The 22937-nt window shown below is 39.8% G+C and overlaps 1 protein-coding gene across 1 annotated transcript in view; it reads left to right on the top strand.

The window, feature by feature from the left end:
* Window positions 1-22937, top strand: part of vwa8 (von Willebrand factor A domain containing 8) — a 98339-nt gene that overhangs the window by 38144 nt on the left and 37258 nt on the right. Inside the window, exons 25-37 of the mRNA XM_036565268.1 lie at window positions 279-484; window positions 3317-3468; window positions 4790-4898; window positions 5183-5321; window positions 6220-6407; window positions 8842-8964; window positions 9154-9218; window positions 9303-9428; window positions 9636-9745; window positions 12154-12308; window positions 13876-14068; window positions 14165-14246; window positions 15015-15219. Coding sequence (XP_036421161.1) covers window positions 279-484; window positions 3317-3468; window positions 4790-4898; window positions 5183-5321; window positions 6220-6407; window positions 8842-8964; window positions 9154-9218; window positions 9303-9428; window positions 9636-9745; window positions 12154-12308; window positions 13876-14068; window positions 14165-14246; window positions 15015-15219 — 1853 coding nt within the window. The remainder of the gene's footprint in view (window positions 1-278; window positions 485-3316; window positions 3469-4789; window positions 4899-5182; window positions 5322-6219; window positions 6408-8841; window positions 8965-9153; window positions 9219-9302; window positions 9429-9635; window positions 9746-12153; window positions 12309-13875; window positions 14069-14164; window positions 14247-15014; window positions 15220-22937) is intronic.

Here is a 22937-nt window from a genome sequence, read left to right as displayed (position 1 = left end):
TCCACCTCACAAACAATGCCTGCTGTGTGGTTGTCCTTTGGGGGTCCTGACCATTGAAGAACAGAGTGAAAGGGGGCTAACAAAGTATGCAGAGAAACAGAAGCATAGTAACCTGTAATTGTGGAAATACAAAGTTTGCCTATATGGTAAGTGGGGCTGATAAAATGGACAACGACTGTAGATACAAGGAGGTGTACTTAATGAAGTGACCAATTAGTGTATAATGGATTCTATGCAGTCATGAAGTATAACCATTTTTATCTTGGGTTTTGTGACAGGGGACATTTTTAGTTGTCATGCAGTGGACAACCCCAAGCCTCAGGCAGAGTTCGCCATGCTGAAACAGTATGGGCCTGACGTTCCTGACGCTGTTCTCCAGAAACTGGTTGCAGCATTTGGAGAGCTGCGTGCCATGGCAGACCAAGGAACCATCACCTACCCTTACTCCACTCGTGAGGTGGTTAACATCATCAAACATCTACAGGTACATGTCAATCAGTACAAAAAACACACACATTTCCTTTATAAAGCAATAAAAAAATCTAATTTACACAATTTCTCCGTTACCCCAGATGTCATCAGTCAGCCAAGACATGTTTGTTGTCCAGAGTTTGCTTCCTTAGTTTTTCACTTTTCTACCAGGCTACTGTAGCTAATAAGTAATGAAAGCGTACCCCAACAATTAGTATCATGCAAACTGCTGGTCTGAATTATTGACAGAAAAGAATCAGGCTTCAGCATGGCCGCTGCTACTGTTTTTAGATGTGCAGTGTGCTTTTATGGACAGTACAATGTCATACAGTTTCAGAAATCACATAAGCAGTGTATTTCAGATTATGTAGCATCTCAGCATTGAATTGGTTCTATTACTTGTTACCTACATTAGGCTTGTGGCTCAGGTAAAAAAAACCAAACAAGAAAACATTAGACACCAAACATAATTTGTTTTATTTTTATTTTAAACTGTCGCTTTAATACTGACTTCAAAAGATATGTGGTAATGTGAAGTTGAACTCAACTGTGACAGCTGGGGGTTTCCTACTTCAAGAGTTTGCAGACACTGTGGGTGTCTCCGTTTAAAAATGAATGGGGTGATGTATTATGTATGAGGGGTGAGAGGGTGTGTATGCGAGAGCTGAGCACCAGGCTGCTGGAAGCGGCTGGAGAGAGATGATGCTGTAGAGCACTGCAGGCTGTGACTCCTCACCCACCCACTCACTCACTGAGCTGACACATAGAGGCCATGCTGCCATTCTGGGCCACCTGTCTCTGGGATTTAAGCACACACAACATACACACACACACAGGCACACACACACACAGGCACACACACACCAGTGGCTTCCTTCCATCCTCCTCTCTCCTCTCCTGTTCTCCATTCCTCTTCCTCGTCTTCCTCCTCCTACTTCCCAGGCTGACAAGGGAGAGGCTGTCAAACCAGTCTGCCTTATAAATCACAGAAAGCAAGTAATTTTTCTTTTTTGTGTACTTCATCTTTTCTTTCTTTGCCTCCTTCTTCATCTTCATCTTTGACCTTGTTTTGTCTTCTTTTTTTATTTCGTCTTCATCTTTTTTCTCCTTCTTCTTCGTCTTTATCTTTGACCTTTTTCTCTTTTGTCTTCTTCTGTCTTATTTTTCTTCTTCTACTCCTTCTTCATATTCTTCTGCTTCTTTTTTCTCCCTCTTCATCTTCTTTCTCTTCTTCTCCGTCTCATTCTTTTTCTCATCATCTTTGTCTTTTGTCATCTCCTTCTTCTCCTTTTTTGTCTTCTTTATCTTTGTCTTCTTTATCTTTGTTGTCTTCTTTCTTCTTTCTTCGTCAGCGTCTTTTTCTACTTTGTCTTTTCTTCCTTTTCTCTGTCTTCTTATTTTTTTCTGCTCCTTTTTCTTCATCATCGTTGTTGCTTTTTCTTCTTTTTCTCCTTCTTTTTCTCTTTCCTCTCGCTTGTCTTCATTTTATCTCTCTTCTTCCTCTTCTTTCATCCATAAAAGCTGTAAAAGGGGCAAATTCACATGTGCTCCAAAGCCTGTTAGAACAAAGCCTGGACCATTCTTGTAAATAATTTTGCCAAACTAAAGTAATCTTAAACAGAACAAAAGCACAAGATATGCAGTGGTTCATGCTCTTGGAAAGGAAGTCTGGAGTGAAATCATTACATAATCCATTTATGCACACAGAGCTTGTTGTCATCCTTTCACACCTTTCATGTCTGGTATGTGTAAAGAGACAAGTTGTTCCTTTCTTAACTTTCCATATTAATCATGTTGTGTTTGAGGAAAGAGTATTTTTATCTGCTGAAATCTCTTGTACTCTGGATTTGAGCAAATAGGCTCGAAAGCTGTGCAAGTCTCTCTCTGTGTTGGGCCTTATGATAACTCAGCCCAGGTCACTGAACCCCAGATCAGTAAGTGTGAAAACCAGAAAAAATGGTCTTTCCACTTATTGATCCAGTTACTGCAAGTGAAGGAACACAGAAGAGCTCCTGCAGTGGCTTGTAAAAAAAAAATGCCCAGCAATCTTCCATCTTTAACAACAAACCAACAGCACATTTAACTTTGTTAGCCTAAGATTAGAATCAGTGATTTGAGCTGCATGGGTTAGCTCTGCCAATTAAAAGCGTATGGATTTTCTTGTCCAGAGTCACAGTGATCACTCCTATAGATTTCCTGCAAACATGTTTATTACACTCTAAAGTTATGTGTCACGTCTTCAGTCTAGATTGATTTGATTGCAAGTATTTAGGATGACCTTTTGGGAATGAGCTGACATCCGGCATCCAGCATGGCGTACATGACCGCCTATAGTACATTGGCCTGTTTTAACCTCTTAAAATCCAGGCTTATGACATACTAAGGCTTATTATTCAGTAACTACACAGACTACAATGCAGACTAGCTAAGTTATTCTTAGATTATAGAAGTGTGTAATAAATGATGCATCTGGGAAGTTATTTTCTAGGCCAGAACTGATAAAGGTTTGTGTGTGAGCATGTTGAGCCTGTCGCTATGGTAACAGAGAGGGACGTAAATCAGTGTTAGAGTGAGCAGAGGTGGTATTGACAGCAGCAGACCCTCTTCCTCAGCTCACTCTCACCAGGGCCACCCTCATTAGTCACCTGGACCCAGCACAACTCACAAGAACATTTGACCTGCCTTTGTCTAATGTCCTTTGTCAACCTGTGATTGTCTGCAGTTATACAAAACTGGTGTGAGATTCTTCTTTCATGGGTGGTCATGCAAATCAGCAAGAAAAAAAACTTTGTCAGTATGAATGTTTTGTATGTTAATGATACTCATTTTATGTTTCTCACTCTAGAAATTTCCAGAAGAGGGCCTGGCTAATGTGGTGAGGAATGTGTTTGACTTTGACTCCTACAACAAGGACATGAGGGAAGTTCTGATTGCAGTTCTGCACAAGCATGGCATTCCTATCGGAGCCAAACCCACCAGCGTTCACCTGGCTAAGGAGTAAGAGCCTCAGGTTCTTCCTAACACAATGTGACAGGTCTTCACTGAGAGCCACAGCCAAGTCATCACACACACGTGCAGGACGCTACCTTTTATTTGCTGCTTGTGTCCTGCGGTTGATGTATGTAACTCTAGTGAAGAGCTGCCATGCAGTTCTTTAATGCCTTTTTTGTGCTCTTAACTGAAACCCATACTTGAATAACAGTTTTCACTTCTGTTTGCTGCACTTTCACAAAGGACAAATGAGTTGGTTATAATGTCATCTGATCTCGATCATAAGCTAACTGAAATAATAAGACCTTGAGATAATGCCTTTTAAAACTGACTTTTGGCTATTAGTTTGTGAAAAATTCATTAATTAGTAATTATATTGATTCTAAAGTCCTATACGATGTATCATTCTGCCAAACACTGATATTTTCTCTACTTTCTGTACCTCTGAATAATAATTTAAAATGCATTACCTCAACACATTACATGACTTGTTAGATAATGCATTTTCCTCTCTCACAATCCAGGAATATTTAAGTTATTATTGCTCCGTAGTGTACATATCTTGCTTTTAATAAAGGAAAATATTTGTTTCTTCTGTCTCATGCTTGTCTTATTTTGAAATTTTTAATTTGAGAATTTTGCAAACTTTAATAATTGCTTTAGAAATTCAATCATAATCATAATCAAAATAACAAAGACAGTTTTAACCAAAATAGTGAAGAAACAAGTATTTTCTTTCTTAATTAAAAGTAAAATACACTACATGGAGTTTCTGAACAAATTGCTTTACGAGGAAGTTGATTTTCTTAGCTTTTTCTCCTCTTTTAGATCTTTTTTCCTTCAGCTATTTGTTCTTCAACTAATTGTCATCAGGTTTATTATTATAATTTATACCATACGCTGTTTGTCTCTGATAGGAATGGAATTTCATTCCACCTGCATGAACTCAAGAATAGCAATGTAATGCTTTCTGGGGAAAAGCAAGTGGCCAGTGAACAGATGTGCATGTTGAGTGCTGTTTCATTGCACAGAGGGAAGAAAATGAAAAACATCTCATTAAAATGAAGCATTTGTGCTGTTGGGTACTTCCAGAACCTTTCATTAACATCCTGTTTTATTTATGCTCTTCACTTGCTAGTTGTTTGATAGCAAGCAGTTGTGTTGACTAAAGTATGCTTGAGTTATGGGGCTGGGAGAAAGGTAGGGAGACTCTCTTTAAATAAGAGTTGATGTATCAAGTGGCTCATGAGTGTACCTCTAGAGAACTGAAGGCTTACAACTGTTAAGCTTACAACTGTCTGTTGAAGCCATATTCTTCCTTTCCAAGGTTGCCATTGCCAGATTGCAAAATGACTGGCTATTGGAGTATTAACCAGGGTGGCAGTCCACGACGGAAGCTGCTTTGTCCTACTGAGTCCCATCGTATTGATATCAAGGTATCACACATAGAACTACTAAATCTAGAGATCATCTAGTGAGGTGGTTCTGGAATACCCTTGCCTGCATATTTCTCCCACTCTAATGCACCTGATCTAACTCATCTGTTAATTAACAAACCCTTTGTTTGTTAATGAACTTGTTTGAGTTGAAGTAGGCCTATTAGAGCAGTGCAGTGCTCACATTACAGTGTGATTCTCCAGGACTAGAGCTGAGAACCAATGTTCTAGTGTTTGGCTATGCTCTGCTGTTTAAAGTAACAGTGATGCATGGTTCTCCCTAGGGCCCGGTGTTTTTACGAGTGCAGGGTTACCCACTGGAGAGGCATGAGTCCAGAGCCATGAGCTTCACCGAGGAACATGCCCACTGGCAAATCCCCATGAATGAGGTCAACATTGTCTGTGATGTCACCACTGCTAACGGTACAGAGCTGTAAAAATGTATCGGAGTATCAGTTTGAAGGTGCTGATACAAATGCATCAGTTTTGGAATGGCAGAATCAGTTACAATTGATTATGACAGCATTCAACATAGTATGCACTAGGGGTGCAGAGATACACATAAGGTTTGATATGATTTCTGATATTTTTCTGTGTTCAACATTTTGTATGTTAAAAGTGACTTGACTCTACAGAATTCTAATTATATGCTTTGCAGATTTGTTTGGCTCGGATAAGTAGAATTTCTCCATAGGAACTTTTCTTTACTGCCTGCTGTGCCACCCTCCAGCAAAATAAGCCATTAAACAACAACCGCTAGAATTTATAAGTCACTTCAGAAAAAAAAAACTCTTTTGAGTATTGGTTCATGTGTAGCATAAGCCCCATGCCCTCCCCATCCACTTTAATCTGATAGGATGCAGTATGCCTACATTTGATCACTGACAGTGTCAGTACACTGTTTCACATTGTATTTTTTGATGCTGTATTTAGTATGCATGCCAAAATGAGCCAAAAAATAAGTGACAGAATAATTCTCAGGCTATTTTTAAACATATTTCAGTCTTTGCCTAGGGTTGTAAGTCTCTGACCTCACAAAGATTAGAGTCGTTTATGATCTTGGTGTGTTTTTTTTATTGTCTGTTTCACTACCGTGTAAACAGCCCTCCAGTAGCATGTGTATTCAGTGATTTTAATCACATCAATTTGTATTATACCCAAAGAATCGGATTGAGCTAAGTAAAAAATGAAATATGATAAATTTGTGATTTGCATTAAATTATTTCCTAAAGAATCGTAATAAAATTGATTTCAGTGACATTTTTATACTGTATTCACTAGACTGAAGTTCCAGGGTGTTGATAGGTTGTTTGTGATGCAGATGTGATTTTCGTGGCCACCTGTAACCCAGTGACACTGTACTCCATGCGGGAGCGAGCAGACACGCTGCACTGCATAGAGCTGTATGATGTCTTCCCTCGCACTATCAGTGGAGTGTGGCAGCCGTTCATCACTGTGGCTGCGCTGGGCAGCCCACTTCAGGGCCAGGTGGTGCTTCACGAGGAACAGGTGTGTGTCCTACCACAACACAAACACACACATACAGCACTGTGCAAAAGTCTTAATGCAGACAAGAAAATTGCTTGACTGATTAACCAAGTAGGCATTGGATGGTAACTGTAAATACTGGGCTTCCTCAAGGAGAGGTGTGGAAATGGTTAAGTTGACAGGCTAAAAACATTGACATGAAATAGCATTGTTTATTTTCTTATTTGTATTCATTCTAATCTTAAGGTGTTTTTTGCTTACGGTCAGATAATTAGCTTTACATATCATCCTCTCAAGACTTTTTGAACAGTACTTTATAACACTATAAAATGCACAAAACACTTACTCTCAATGCACAGTATAGAATTAATTCCACCTGCCGGAAAAAAATTCCCCACTTACAACGCATCACCTGGAGAATGAATATATGGAGACTCTTGGCTGTTATTATGCCTCTGTGGTTAGCTCAGTGTGAAGCCAGCAGATGGTCAGTGTATGCATTACTTCATTTTATAATCTAAGTAGTATAGTAGTTGTTCTGTAATTATGGTTCAAATCTTATGTGAGGTTGTGAAGCACAACTCAGTTTTATTTGTTCCTTAGTACTTAGATATATTAGGTTTGTGCTGTACTAATAAGAATTTTAGAAGTTATCTGAGGAAATAGTCTCAATGAGAGTTAGATGGTTTTGGCTTAAAGACACATTAGGAGACTTGTAACAATTTTCCACTGTTAAGCCTTTTGAAATAAGTCGCTGTCAGTCCTTTTAACATGCCTTTTTTGTTTCCCGGTCTGAAAATAAAGTCATATCCCTTGCAGGTATCCCTCACAGCATCTAACTGCACTTCATTTACCTAATAAGGCACCAGAGCTACAGAGCAGAAAGGAAACAAATAAAATCTGAATTTACATCCACATACGCAGCTGCTACATATTAACAAAGGGGGAAGAGGAAACCTCTAAAAATACTTTTTTGGAAAAAAGTGTGTATGTGTGTGTGTGTATGTGCGCTAAAGAGAGAAGGGCTACTTATTACTTTTGTAATAAAATATGGGATTCCAGACATCACGAGGAGGGTCATCTAGAGGTCGTGGCTCTCCCAGTGGAGCAAAAACAAAGCCTGAATGGAACAGTTCGGCCCGTAGTCCTGACAGCTCTCCTTAGCCAAATCCACCATTTATCTAGCCCTGACGCAAGAATCTATTCTTAGCTCAGACAGTGTGCACTGTATGTCAAACAGGCCATAAGGAACCCATTAGGACTCAAATGCAGGGAGGCAAGGTCTAAGCCGCCTCACTTGCCTTTCCCATAAAAGTAAATTGAAGATTAAGCAGATGCGTCATGAATGAAGGCTGGCCTGGCCAAGTGGCCGTCCCGTATCTTCAGCCCCACCGACACCAGCGTCCAGATCACAGATTTTATCTGCCAGAAGTTGGAAGTTACAAAGGCTTGGCTGCCTATAAGAATAACACAGGCCCATGCTGCTGCTCTCTATTTAGATATGAAGCTCGTTAGGGAGATAAGGCCTACTTACTCAATTTTTCTCATAAATCTGGAGTGTGCCACTCTAACCATTCTGGCCCTGTTGTCCCCATGTTCCCCTTCCAGCCTCTGATGCAACTCTCTTAGTACTACTTACTTTTCAGAGCCCCAAATAAGGATGCTCCGCATCAAGTGCTCATTTTCTTCTTTTTTGTCCTTTTCTCAGTAATGGCTTCTGACAGATACATATCCCATAGCATTGAGTTGGAAGAATAGACAGAAACACCTCTGGATTTTTTCAAATGAAGCAAGAGTAGAGCTTGATTTTCTCCTCTGTCTCAAAGACGAAAGCTTTATGTAATGTTAATCTGATGGTGACAGTTTTGGTGGTCTACCAGGTCTTGCATGGTTGTTAGGTGTCTTTTCTCTACCTCTTTTAATAATTAGTTTGAACTCCAGTTTTGAAAACTCTTGTTTTTTCCCTTATTGTCTTTTGACTTTCCCCTTTATTATGGAACTGAATTATATTTAATCTCCTCAGAAATATCTTCTGTAAAATTAATAACTTGTACTTTATGGCCCTTTTGACTGGAAATTCAGTAAATGAAGGGTGACGTTTGTAGATATTACTTAGATTAAGGGTGCACAACTCCAATCCTGGAGGGTTGGTGATCAGCACAGTTTGAAAGTTTCTCTACTCAAACTCACCCACTAAACCTGTCAGTTAACAGATTTGTTAAATCAGATGTGTTTGAGCAGGTAATTCACCAAACTGTGCTGCATACTGGCCCTCTAGGACCAGAGTTGTGCACTTCTGACTTAGAGATACAGTAAGTGCCAGGCTGCTAACAACCTGAAGTATGTTTAAATTTGGTGAATAACCCGTGCATTCAAGAGTTGAGTTATGAAAAGAGTGGAAAGACATGGTTTAACTGAACTCTCCCTAAAGGCACTCTATCCTTTGCTTTTGTAGAGTAATACAGTCTTGCACATTGACCTGGTGACCGGAGCAGTGAGACGACTGGTCCTATCTCCAGTTAAAGAAGAAGAACCTGTGCGCAAAACCTCCAGCTGGTGGAACAGTAAAGACAGTCAGGTAAGCGTCTGCTGTGCCAGGCCAGGCATATTTGTGTTTTCAGCTGTGGCCAGTGAAAAGTGTTTAGTGTTTGATGCTAAATTGTAAACATTTTGGTGAAAAAAAGAGAAACGTCAGTAGCTTGATGTTGTTCAGGGATAATATTCCTGCAGATTATGCCAAAAACTGTTTTTTTGTTAACTGCCACAGGCAGGATACAGAATGTGCCGGGAGTTTGCCCACAAAAACTGGCTTCTGTTCTACAAGGCTGATGGGTGAGCTCTTTGGTTTCTCCCTCTGTTTTGCACTTGCTGCTATGGACCTGGCTTAATGACAAGTTCTGTGCCTTATACTGACAGGAATCAGCTGGATGTTCTGGATGTGCTGGAGGGTCAAGTCCACACTATTTCTCTCCCCATCAAGCTTAAGTCTGTGTTCCTGGTGGCTGAGGACCGCTGGCTGCTTACTGAAAGCAAGACTGACAGGTACCTTCTCTCTACTCCACTCCACTGCAGGACAATGGAATATAAGTAAACTGTAGCATTCTGCTGCTGCTCTCCTCACCAGTGGTAGTTTGAAGTGTTTGGGTTCTAATGCATATTTTGTTATCTCAGTTAATGCTATTACTTTATTCATTATCAGTCAGTGTTTTTAGATTTGATGCAAATGTGTTTCTCTTTTTGTATATGCAGGAAGTTCCTGTTGACTAAGCCCATGCACATGGGAGCAGAAGAGTCAGGTGTATGTCAGCTGCACACCATCAGTGAGGAGGCTGTCAGCACTGGCTTTGGCAACTGCACAGGTAGAGCAGCTCTGTAGAAATACACTGTATTAGTGTAACTGGTAGCTCCTCAAGACACTTTGGTAAATTCATTTTTTAGTGGCATTTGGGGTGTTGGAGTCTCAGAGCTGTTAGAATGTGTTCCCAATGTTCTAGCAAAACACTTGGGGAGGCTAAGTGTTCTGATGGATTTTTGCTGGCCATAATATTCAGCTGTTTTGCCAGGGGAGTAAATTTTAATAATAATTGCAAAGATTTATGACAGTAGTTCTAGCACTTAATCAAGAAAAACCTCAAGATGGATAAGAGTGTAAAAGTAACATTATGACAAATATCATGTATTTGTCAACATTCTGGCAGGAGTTGTGTTGGGATCATTTCAGAGGCACTGTGCTATTCTCTGATGAAATTTCTCTGATTTCAGATAAGTGTCACATGCACCCGTTGTGTAATTGTCTGGCAGTCTACAAACTATTTAAGGGTTTGTCAGTTATAATCTCATGACTACAGTCATGGCTATGTAAACTTAATGAGTGATCTATTTTTAAAAGTTTTAACCATAGATATACAGTCAAATGTAAAAGTTGGGACACCCCTTGTAAACTACATGTTTTGTTGAAGTGAAAATGAGTTAACACATCTTTAATTCTCTTGACTGACCAGCTCAGCAGATAGCTCATATAACTAACAGGCTAAGAGGTGCCTCCAATATTATTCAAGGGTAAGGGGCTTTATACACTGAGCATGATTTACTCCGATGGCTATAAACTAATTGGAGCCCGCGTATAACTGATGATATCTTGGACGTCAAACGGTATTTTTCGAACTGCGAAAATCTGACCTTATTTATATTCACCCTCTGTTTGATTTTTGTGAACTTTTGCTGGAAACAAGAACTCTCTGACCAGTCATGGTGCTTCATCACTTGTGGAGCTTCATCTTCAAGAGCAGCTCACGGATGATGCCAAAGCGCTGGAAGTTTTAGCTCCTGAATGAGGCAGAGAAACTCTGTTCTCCTTTCACTTTTCCAAAGTGAAAAGCATCATACACAAATGATTGCCTGGTTTGTGAAAAGCAAATGATATCTTTCAGCTTTCAAATAATTGATCAGGTCAATAATTGCTCCTGCTTTATTGAAATAAAAACCAGCGGCCACATTGGCCCTTCACAGATAAGATTGGACACCCCTGATTTATGGCTATAGGTTTTGGCGTTAACAACAGGGTGTTTTTCTGTAACAGTGCATGCCTGTTGGTGAGCAAGGATGAGGAACGAGTAGCAGAGGGTGTTAATCATATTCTACTAGAAGTGAATCTACAAATTTCCTTCAAATCCAAGGCCACTATAGGTCATTTACACTGTGCACACAGTCAGTGACCATCTTTGTCAAATCTGTTTTCATCTGGCAATAACATGTACTTCACATCTGCTGATTCTGGTTTGACATCTCAGGAGTCTACAGCCTGACGTTGGTTAAAGTTTGGGCTGCACAGGAATACATTTAATTAGCCTGCCAACTAAATTAGATGCAATCAAAGTGGCTGTGGTTGGGATTTATTTCTTGTTTGCTTGTGTGCATGTTTGCCTAAAGTGCAGGAACAGAATGAAGTCCTTCACCCATGTTTACAGAGCGTGCACACATCTATCTTCAACCTTCCCACCTAATGCATGACTTTACACAGCCATCTGTCTGTTTCCATGTAGGGTGACACTTATCCCATAGTCTTATTATTACAGGGCTGGTCTCAGCAACGCATTAACTTTGCAGGCCTGATGAATGATGCCCATGATTTGAAGGCTTTATGCCTCATTTAATGGAAAATGACCCATGTTTATTTTTAAAGTCTGAAATAGCAGGTGAAATAAATTGCTCAGCCATTGTTTATCTCCTCCTGGAATGTTGTTTGTAGAAGATGAATATCTCAATGCTCGTGTCCTCTGATGAACAGCCGCTCCTCACACAGCCTTCAGCTGAAAGAGCACAGCTCGCTCTACAGTCTGACTTATCACTTTATATGGCTTAATAAGTGTCACTGACACACATGCTTAGGAACAGTGCAGAAGCAGTTATGAAGATGGATGTCCTTGTCATAGAGAAAGACTAACGCTACCATTTAATGCATTGCACAGACCCTTAGGGCTTGACCTTTGCTTCGAAAAATGAGCACATTTTGGATGACGTCAGGCTTTTTTCAGTCATCACCAGGCGCATCTTAATCAAGCACAGAGTCTGACAGGATGTCATGAAGAGTGGTCAAATTATGCTCCATTAGAGGGAAGTGTTCAGGTGTCATAAGTCAGCAGCTGCAGAACAGAGGAACAACCCAAACTCTCCTGAGGCCTTTATGTCAGGCAGCAACAGAGTAATGGGCATGTTTGTGGGGGTTGATGATCTACTTAGGCTGTCTGTCTTCTTTGTTGTGGCTCAGTGATGGAGCCTGCTGCCCCTCAGGAGGTGTCCAGTGAGCAGCTGCCCAACGAAAACCTAAGCACTGCCCTGGGACAGAAGATCGTCTCGCCTAACCGCCTTGTCTGTGACACCAACACCTACGCCAGTGTCGTAGTGGGCTTCCCAGATCTCCTGGTAAGTAGCTGTCAAAACATGCCAATCATCCATCCATTTCCCTGAGGTACGACATGTTCTTTCAGAACTAACTAGGGAGAGGTGGTATGAAAAAGTCCTGTCATGAAATCGAAGACTGAAATGATCACAGTTTTAGGTATTATCATGGTATTGTTAAAATAAACTAAAGATGATGATAAATAAAAAAAACACTGATACATATTAATATAATTTCACTACAGGTTTTATGTAGAATTGTCATTGAACATTCTATATTTCTGTATAACATTCCTTATTAGAATTTGAATAAATGTGTTACCAGCACCAGGGCTGTTTCTGTTTTCTGTTCAACCTGTGTAAGCTTACAGCACTGTGCAAAATATTTAGACACCAAAGGAAAATGAATTTAAAAAGTTATTCATCTGGGCTTTAAGCATTTGTTTTCTCAGAAAAAAACACTAATATTAGAATAAATACAAATAATATTAATGCAATATTTTTACTATTTCAGTGTCTTTGTTCAACCACGTCCAAACCTCTCATTCGGGCAGCCCAGTATCAAATGTAGTTAGCGTCCAACTTCTGGTTTGGCTAATTAATCCTTCAGTAAGTTAAATCAGGTGAGCTGGTTGTGGATTTGTACAACCAAGGCAATGACTAAGGGCATCAAAGAGAAATCTGGAACTAATCCTGTGTTTTTCTAACCAGTCAATGACTATTTTTTGAGAACACAAAATTCTTATTACTTTGCATTAAAGGGCCTGTATTTTGGAAAACTGAACGTTCCTCACTTTTTTGAATTTTTTTTTTATGTAAACAGTACTGAAGTCTCAAAACATACTGTTGAGTCCCCAGCCCAGCAGTTTTGCTCTGCCGAACTACGCTGAAGTTATAAGAAATGTTTCCACCTGGAATGCTTTTTAAATCAATCATCACATATCAGTCTTAAAGGCACGGTAACAAAAACAGCCTGTTTACTTCTAAGTGAGAACGAGAGGTTGGAAAGTGGTTATGCAAAAATGAATTACGACCATTTTCGATACATAAAACCACACAAATATACGTAAATGTAGAATATGGGCCCTTTGATGTTTGCATTTATTCTCTTGAAATATGGCATTTTTACAAGCAAAAATAAAAACATTCATTGCCAAGCTAAATGTTTTTGAACAGTTTTCTTTTGAACAGTACTATAAATGCACAATGTGCACATATTAACATTGAAAGTGCAGCATGAGTGAAACAACTCTAGAGCCATGGTTCTACACAGATTTGCAAGTTACTGAACATGCATTGCATATTTCACCTGCGTTATCCTGGCATATGCTCTGCAGGGAGACTGTAGCAATAGACAGTTTACTTCTGCCTTTGTATGGTGTGATTTGAAATATTAAAATTGTAAACATTTAATATCATGGTACAGCACAGGGGAATCCAATCTTATCCATAAAGTGATAATGTGATTACAATCTGTAGGCAATAGATCTGAATAGTTCAGATTACAGCAGGTGGCTTTACCGATTCACATGAATATTTCATTTGTATGCAGTTGTTTTGTTCTGGAGGTGTTTTATACATTTTTTTGCAGTCCCCGAATGAGGTGTACAGCTTTAAGAGGACATCACCCCTTACAGAGGGCAGAGGTCCTGACATGTTTTTTGGGTCGAGCCGTCGCACAGGGCCTGCGAAGAGGGTTAACTGTGTCAGCCTGGTAGGAGCCAATCAAGTGGTGCGAGCTCTACCCCAAAAACAAGTACCTCTAGCTGACATTTACCCTAGAGGTGAGTCCACATTATTACCCATATTAACCAGTCCACATATCTGTCCTTTAGATTGACCAGAAAAGTGATCATGACTGATACTGCTTTCAATCACAGATATCACTCCACCTATGACTGCTGCGTATCTGGAGGTGACTGACCTGAACTCCAAAAAAGTTAAATATATTCCAGTACCGAGGTAAACAGTTTTTTTAGGAGAATGCCATGCTAAACAGAATTTCTCTACATTTCTCCTTGTATATTTACACTGCTTGGACATGCAATAAGAAACCTGATTCTGATTTTTTTTGACACTGCAGCTCCACCATCTGTTCAGCTGAGATGGTGTAACAAGAGTGTTGAAAGCTATTAAAGAACATCAGGGTTTTAAGCTGCATTTGTTTGCATATATTTATTCTTAACAATGTGTCTGAGTTGTACCGATAAAAAAAAATGATTCATTTAATATTTGTTCACCTCATCAAGTGGAATAGAGCCAAGATCTTACATTTTCTTATATTTTATTTTTTCACCTTCAGGTCTACTTCTAATGTTGAGACGTGGCTTTATGTACCAAAATCATTTCTACATGACCATTTTCTAGCCTTTCTTTATCCTATAGAATTGAATAGGTTGTTTTTGTTACTGTGCCTTTGAGACTGATATATACAAATAACCTCTCTTCTGATTGGCTGTGCTGTATTGTGCCTCATTCAGAAAGTAGTCTGGGTTGAAACAGTCCTTTTAACTTCAGTGTGAGTGTGTGGGGCTAGACTGCTGTAGGCTGCATGGGCAGATATATGTAAACAGTGTTCACACACTATATTGAACTCTTTTTTAAAAAAAATTAAGGAAAATTTGTTTTCCAAGATATGGATCATTCTTTCCCTCTATGCAAAAAAATGCAGCACAATGTGCAAAAAATGTGGCACAGTTTCTTAATATCTTACCATGTTTACGTTTTCAGGACTACATCCATGTCTCCCTACATGGCGTGGATCTCTAAGGTGTCAGACACTGATGTGGTGATGGCTCCACTGGGCACAGGTGGGGTAGTGACCGTAGACATGGCCGGCTATGTGAGACTATGGGAGACAGGATTAGATCATTTGCAGCGCTCTCTGCTGGAGTGGAGGAACATGATTGGCTCTGAGGATGGACGACCTGTGCAGGTAAGAGGATCTTTGCAATGAAAGGATAAATCATTACATGCGCTCACTTTTTGGGTACACCTTCCCTGTATCTACAGTCACTGTCCATTTTATCAGCTCCACCTACAGTATTTGTGCATTTTGTAGGTAACAATCACAGGTCACAGTCCACCTGTTTCACTGCATAATTTGTTAGCCTTCCTTTATGCCGTTCATCAGTGGTCGTGACCCCCACAGGACCCCCACAGAGCAGGTATTATTTGGGTGGTGGATCAGCACTGTAGTGACACTGACATGGTAGTGAGGGTTGCACCGGTATAGGTGCATCAGATACAGCAGTGCTGCTGGAGTTTTTAAACACTGTGTCCAGTTACTGTCCACTCCATTAGAAACAAACAGCTTGTTGGTCTACATTGTAGATGTAAAGTCAGAGATAGTAGCTAATCTGTTGCCGCACAGTTTGTGTTAGCCATCCTCTAGTCCTTCATCGGTGGCCTGTTTCTGAATGCTGTTGGATAGTTTTGGTTGGCAGACTATTCTCAGTCCAGCAGTGACACTAAGACTGAGATAAAAACAGAGGAACAATCTGTAGTTGTAGGACTAAAGTGTGTCTGTATGGTAAGTGAGCTTGATATAACTTTTGAAAGTATTATGTTATGAAGATACATACAGTATTGTACCAAAGTCAAAGACTACACTTTTGTTTATTTAATTTCCAGACAGTAAGTACAAGTTATTAATTTTTCAGTGTCAGGAAAAATAGCTGGCAACATCTTTATATCAGAAAATTACACAAGCCTCCAACACTAAGTATAATGTCAAACTTTTCTTTTATGCACTCTAGTGCCACTTTAACTTTTCTACCATTCCAATCTTAAAAAAAACGGACAGTTACAGCTGTGTCCCCCCAACAAAAGCTGTTCCCAAAGACTCACTAACACTATGTTCCCATTTAGACCTTAACATTCACACAAGCAACTACCCAAACTTACTCTAACAGTCTTGCGTATTTTTTTTCATGTGCATTTAAAGAGTCTAAAGAAGATATTTCTGAGATTATAAGATCATCCACTTGCATAAAGAAGGAGAAAGGAGTTCTTTCAAAACAAGTTAAAAAAAAATTATTGTGATGTACAAAATGGCACTCCTAACTACTGTGCAATACATGGTAGACCACCAAAACTGTCACCATCAGTACTTAAAGCCTTCATCTCTGAGAGAGAGGAGAAAATCAAGCTCCACTCTTGCTTCAGATCTTAAAAAATCCACAGGTGTTTCTGGCCATCCTTCCACTGTGAGAAGACAACTCAAGACTATGGATCTGAGAGCATATGTAACTGTCAGATAGCTGTTACTGAGAAAAAGATGTAGACAAGAAAGTAGAAAAAATCACTACAACACTAAAACTGGACATTTGAGATATGTAGTAAGGTTTTATGCATATGAAGTGAGGTTTTATGGAGTCTAAATTTGTAATTGTGATTACTTGGATCACTGAACCAACTTCTAAGACTGAACTTTGGGGGTGTAGAAAAATATCCCTACAGATTTCTATGAAAAACTGAAAGAATGGAAGCTGTAAGAAAGTCAAGGAGTCACACTAAATGCTGAAAATGTTGTTTTTTAATTGTTGAGGCTTCTGTGTATTTTTTATAATTAACTACATTAAAGAGTGGTCTATGACTTTATCTGCATGGTTGCTTGTCATTCCAGACTTCATAGTACTTTTATTTTTAGAATGAAAACGCTGACTACATTTCATTTATGTAGGCTTCTCAGGTTATTGCAATACCTTAACTTACCATGTGGTGGCAGGCTTAGATCAGAAATGCAAAAGCGTTTTTTTTCCTTCTACAAGTCAGTAATTTCTAGTAAAAGTGCATTTTGGCTTTCAGTACAGTGGTAACATGAGGAAGTGTTAATGTGATATTTTTGTATTTCAGATTTACAGCTCCTTTCTTTCTTTCTTTCTTACTTTCTTTCTTTCTTTCCTTCTTTCTTTCTTTTTTGCTGTTCTTTTAGATCTGGGGTGATCAATTCCAGTCCAGATCAGTTTGGTGATTTTCCTGCTCCAAAACACCAACTATGCTTGAACAATACCTGATGAGTTGAATCAAGTTCATCTGAGCAGGAAAATTTAAACTGTGCTGAACGCCAAAGTTGATTATCCCTGTTTTAGATCATGGAATTTTAACTTCTCATTTGCTGGGGTCTTTTTCACATTTCCATTTTATGTGTTTAGTCTTCTCTTCACCATTATCTCATAAACACTTCCAGACATACTGTCTGTGTTATTTAAACTAATTGGAACTTTTGAAGTTCTTTTTCTCTGCAGCAGTTGTTGTTCCCACATTTATTGTTTAAGAGTTTTACATTAATACTTTGTTATGTGAGAAGAAGCTTGTCAGGATGGTTTTGTGGCTGAAATTCTGTAGTGTTCCCCCTGAAGCTGCCAGATGTGTGGCTTTTTGTGGCAGTGCTCCAGCGCTAGCCTGTGTGATTTAGAGATAATGGCTGGTCGAATGTAATTGGGCTGTTCCATGTATTAGGATAGTGAAGACAAGGACATATAGTGTGGAACCCTGATCTGTAAACTCCAGTCTGTTTACTGAGTGACATATCACTTTAATACCAGTAAAGACCAGAGGAACGTTAATAAAGATTACATGAAGGGCAGCATATTCTCACATTCAGCTGGTTCTTTGAAATATGAGCTTGACGAGTAAAGCTCTCATGAACGCTCAAAGTCAGTCCACAGACATGAACCCTTCTCTAAAACTGGATATCGGAGGTTGGTGCACACAGTGAATAGATGAGTTGTGTGGCCACGCACCTCAAACCTGGCAACGGATATTTACCAATGGGGAGGTCATGCGTCACTCCGCTCTCATTAATTCCATTTCACACTTTGCAGGGTGTGTTCATCTGGGCCGTTATACGTTATACACACCCTCAGTCCTTGGCCTCTAGATAGACACATGTCCCTTCAGGAGCCAAAGCACAGGGCTCTTACTTTTCAAGCAGACAGCACCTCAGCTCTTTTTTCTTCCATCAAATATTTGCCCAGATTTCTGTCCTCGCTGCTGTTCTGCAAACACCTTTGAACGCTGTTTTCTGAACATAGTACCACAGTTATGTTGTGTAGTTAGTGCAAGTGTATGGTATGTTGCGTGTGTGTTCACACAGGGTGTGTAAGATGGAGAGAGGGAGAGAGAGAGAGAGAGAGAGAGAGAGAGAGAGAAAAAAAAACAGCACTGAATTTGGCATCTGTGTCAGGTTCACTACCTTTGTGATCAGGGTTCATCATGAGGCCTCATGCTGTGGGACTGCGAATATCCTATAGAATACTCCAGCATTTCTCTAATCTCTATATGCTGTACTTGTATCTTACGGTTCTTTACCACAGACACTAATTTTGACCTATTTCCATATGCTTAGCAAAATAACAGAATGCCTGTTGACTCAAAACAGACTTATAATAGAAGCTTCAAACTCAGCTTCAGCACCTGCCCTTTGAGTACTAGTATAAGGCTGCATTCACAAGGACATTTTGCTATCCATTGAAACGCATCTCTTGCCATTGATTTAACTGAAAACAAAGTATTGACAGACAACAGATACGATCTGTGACAGTGCATGAAGATAAAAAGCAATGCACTGAATTTTTGGTCCTCAAATATGTTTGGCTTTAATTTAGTGACTCTATGTAATGTAGTTATGTATGTGTAGTGTAGCATGTTCAAGAAATGTGTGTCATGCTGGTCCCAGCTTATGTGTATGCAGCATTATTCTCTGAGTTTTTAAAAGAACTTTTGTTGAGAAGGCGAGGTTAGTTTTGTTGTGTGTTTATGCACATACAACAGGATGAACTAGGCAGTCTGGGCTCAGATGCGAGTGAGTGAAGACCTGAGCCAATGCTAGTGCTAGCTGTTAGCCTAAAGCCTTGCTTTCTGTACGGCATGGCTGGGACCAACTACAGTCTTTAATAAAGCACAACTTGTACATAAATCGCGTGTCTTTAATAGCGTTAGAACGCTACAGAATTTACTTATGCACTTTGACATTGAAAGTGCATAATTATATCTGTGTACATAACTACACAAACAAACTGTACAACTTCAGTATAATGGAATGTGATCCCAGGACTGACTGGGAATACCTGGTTGTGCCATTGGGCATGACACTTAACCCCCACTCCTCCCACCCAAACCCAGATCTACTGTACTGCTCCCAAAGTGGGCTTAGTTAGGCAGAAAAACTACTAGTTTCTCTTGTCAGGATCAATAAAGTACATAAAAAAGTCATTGCCTTCTATGACCAACCAATCTCTTGCGCCTCTATATTCTACATTTGTATCACATGTTCCATTACCTTTGGCACAAATTTGCGTTTTTCGACAAAATATCTTGTGAACGCAGCCTAAGTGAGTTGTGTCAGTGGCTTTTCTGTTTTCTGAGTATATTGAAATTATTGTCTGTGATATCTGACTTTATGCTACATATACAGTAGATTAGTGGAAATTCTAGAGTATACCTTTAACTGCCAGTGCCAAAGGAACTCTCTCAGCACCCTAGACTGAGCCTAATCCCTCCCTCCTCTCACACGCACATACACACAGACACACCAGAGTGCTGGCTGTGTTGGGCCAGCTGGACTCAGGCTCTGTGAGTGTGCTCAGCTGGACAATCTGAGTGGTCCTCAGTGGGATTAGAGGAGTTGAACATCCTGGATTTGAGAAGCAGTGTTGACCTTCCCATACTTCAAGCATGGGCCTCTGCCTCATGATGTTTGCTGTTGGCTTTGGGCTGTTGTGCTGGGCTTCAGTACAGCTCAGTTTGAGTGACTGAGCAGATGCTGACTGAAAGATCGCACTTTAGTGAACACTCAGGGGGGTCTAAGACTTTGTCAGACTCCAAAACACTGCAAAAAAGGATAAAGCATAGCAAATTTAGCAAATGGCTGTTGGTTTTCCTGCTGATATTTAGACAGATTATTAAAATCTAAACCAGACTGAGAATGTTTGTGATGTGATAAAATAATTTAGATATGGCGTAATGTGATAAAGACAGGTGCATGAGTTACAGTAATGACCTTGGGACCTCTCAGGATTAATGTGATTTGTCTCTGTCTATCTATAAACGTTACCTTCCATACGCGGTTGTGAGGTGGTTTTTGCCCTCAGAGGGGCCTTATGGAGAATGCCTGTTCTCACCATTCAGGCCTATCTGACATTAGTGCTGTTTCAGACTCAAACAACTGCTGAAATACACTCCTACAATAAAGAGGCCACAAAGGATTCTTTGGAAAAATCAATAGAAGAATCGCTTTTGATTAATTGTAATCAGTAGTTGTTTAAAGAACTAATGAGATTTCTGAGTGTGAAGAACCTTTTACAGAACTCCCACTTAATATAAAGGTTCTATTCCAATCTGTACTGTTTTCCTAGAACCATACCGCCAAGTCAAGTCTCATCTAGGGTACTCTGTTTTTAACAGTGTACTATAGCAAAATTATCAAATGCATGTTAGTGTTCACACTGGCATTTACTGCTCATACTATAGGACATTATAGGTATTCCTCACACTGAATATCTGCTGGGCTTCTCTTGTCTAGATATCTTTCCTCTATCAGGTCTGGAAATTTCTCAGTATTGGAGTAAGTCTTGCATGTTGTCGTTTTGGCCTGCCTTCCTCAGATCTCTCTGTTAAAGGAGTTACTGGAGAGGGTGACGGAGACATTCCTCCACTGGACTCCAGCAAAGAGAGCGGCTCTCTCGGGCTCTGGCTGGGATCACTGCCACCACTGCTTCATTCCTCAGCTCTAAACTCCTAAACCCCCCACCCCCTGCTGCTGTCACGTTTTGAGTTTTTATTTCCCATCTCTCACCACTCTGTCTCTGTCTCACTCACAACTTCACTGCCATATTTTCACACTCTGTTCCACTGCAGCATTCTTGTGAATGGCACCACTGTTGGAGACTATAGCTGGGCATTCTAGCAGCCCGAGGTGTTTTCCCCTTCTGTTCGCTCTGTCTTGGGGCTTCTCTGATAATGAGCCTGTAAATCTCCCTCCATTCTTTCTGGCTGGACCCGCCTTGTGTGGATTTATAGCAGGCCCCTAGACAGTGTGAATCAGCCTCTCGCTCGCTGATGTGGCTGCCGTCATGCATCCAAATACTGCGTGGTGGGAAGCTGAGGAGAAATGCTGGCAATGCCGTGGTTCTTGTGACGTTCACACACTCTTCAAGAACCATGCTTTCTGTGGTGTTAGAAAAACGTTCAATAGTACTGATATTAAAGGTTTAGTGGCAGTATCCCATATGCATACCACTCATAATCGAACACATACGTTTTGTCCGGTTTACAATTACTTTCTTTTGTCAGTACATCAGAATGAAGCAGTTGAAAAAACACACCACTGGTCTCAGGTGTACAGTAAGTGTGTTTGATTGACGGTAGCTTTGTTTGCTGCTGAATCTGTGGCAACCTGCCCAGACAAAGCCTGTGGAGCAATAGTTGTGTCAGTTGTTCCTTGCTGTCTTTTATTAGCATTTCCTCACTTAATGCAGTCCTGCTGCTTGAGAGTAAGGCTGTCATGATTTCCTGATTAAACTTGAGTGCTTGGTTAACAGAAATCATTGATTAAAATTTGAATCAGCAGTTTTTTTGTCTCAGCAGGGTCAGATGTGATCTCGTTATGCTTCTTAGGACAACCTGTTAAACTTTTGGTGCTCGATTTCAAGGAAATTGTGGTTGGTATGGTGTAGTGGGTAACACCTCTGCCTTTCACTCTGTAGGATGGGGCTTGATCCCATATGATATACTAATACAGTCCTTGGGCAACATTACCTTTGCCTACCTGTATAAAATGCTCAAGCTGTAAGTCACTCCGATAATTAGCATCTGCTAAATGGTGTAAACGTAAATGAAATCTGTTGACCACAAGCGTACTCCCCTTTAAAACCCACCCCCAAATTCCTCTAGATTGTACTCTTTTAACACATGGAATACAGTGATAACATAAGCCAAACAAGCAAGCTATCAAAACGGTATTCTTAACTAAAGGAACTGTTTTTCTCTCGTGAGAGGTGATGTTTATTTTTACTGCATTTAACTGTTCGCAGCACACGCAACATACATCTGTATGCTCAACTGCAGTTTTTGAAGGAACTTGTCAACAGTGTTAACTAACATTACATCCATTGGATTGGTTTAAACATTTCCCACTGATTTGTTTCCACCCACATTTAGCCCAAAATTGCATATGTTGCTGGTGAAATTTTGCTGCCAGAAAACAAAAAATGTGAAATTTTGACCTCATAATAAAACAAAAAAAATCATTTTGAGATCTTATTTTCTTGGTGTTTTTACTTAGTATGGCAAAATAATTACTACTAATAATTACTTATAATAACTCATATAATAAGAAGAAGAACTCATTATTTTGGCATACTAAGCAAAACTTATTCAGACAGTCATATTTTGAGATGAAAAATCATTTGACATTGAAAGTAAAAATGTGGCAGAAACAGAGAGAAATGAAAAAATGATTTACATACAAACTTTTTATTTCTCTTATGTGGCAAAAATGTGCTCCCATACAAAACAGAGGTCCTTATTGTGCTGATAAGTTGTTTATTAGGAAGTGTTCATTTACATAAAAGTAGATAAGCCTCTATATTGGCCACCCCTTCCAGAGCAAATTGTCTATAGACTGTCAGCAATTTATTTTACTGAATC

Source organism: Colossoma macropomum, unplaced genomic scaffold, assembly GCF_904425465.1.
Source record: "Colossoma macropomum unplaced genomic scaffold, Colossoma_macropomum, whole genome shotgun sequence".
Classification (NCBI taxonomy): domain Eukaryota; kingdom Metazoa; phylum Chordata; class Actinopteri; order Characiformes; family Serrasalmidae; genus Colossoma; species Colossoma macropomum.
This window is presented reverse-complemented; position numbering and strand designations above follow the sequence as displayed.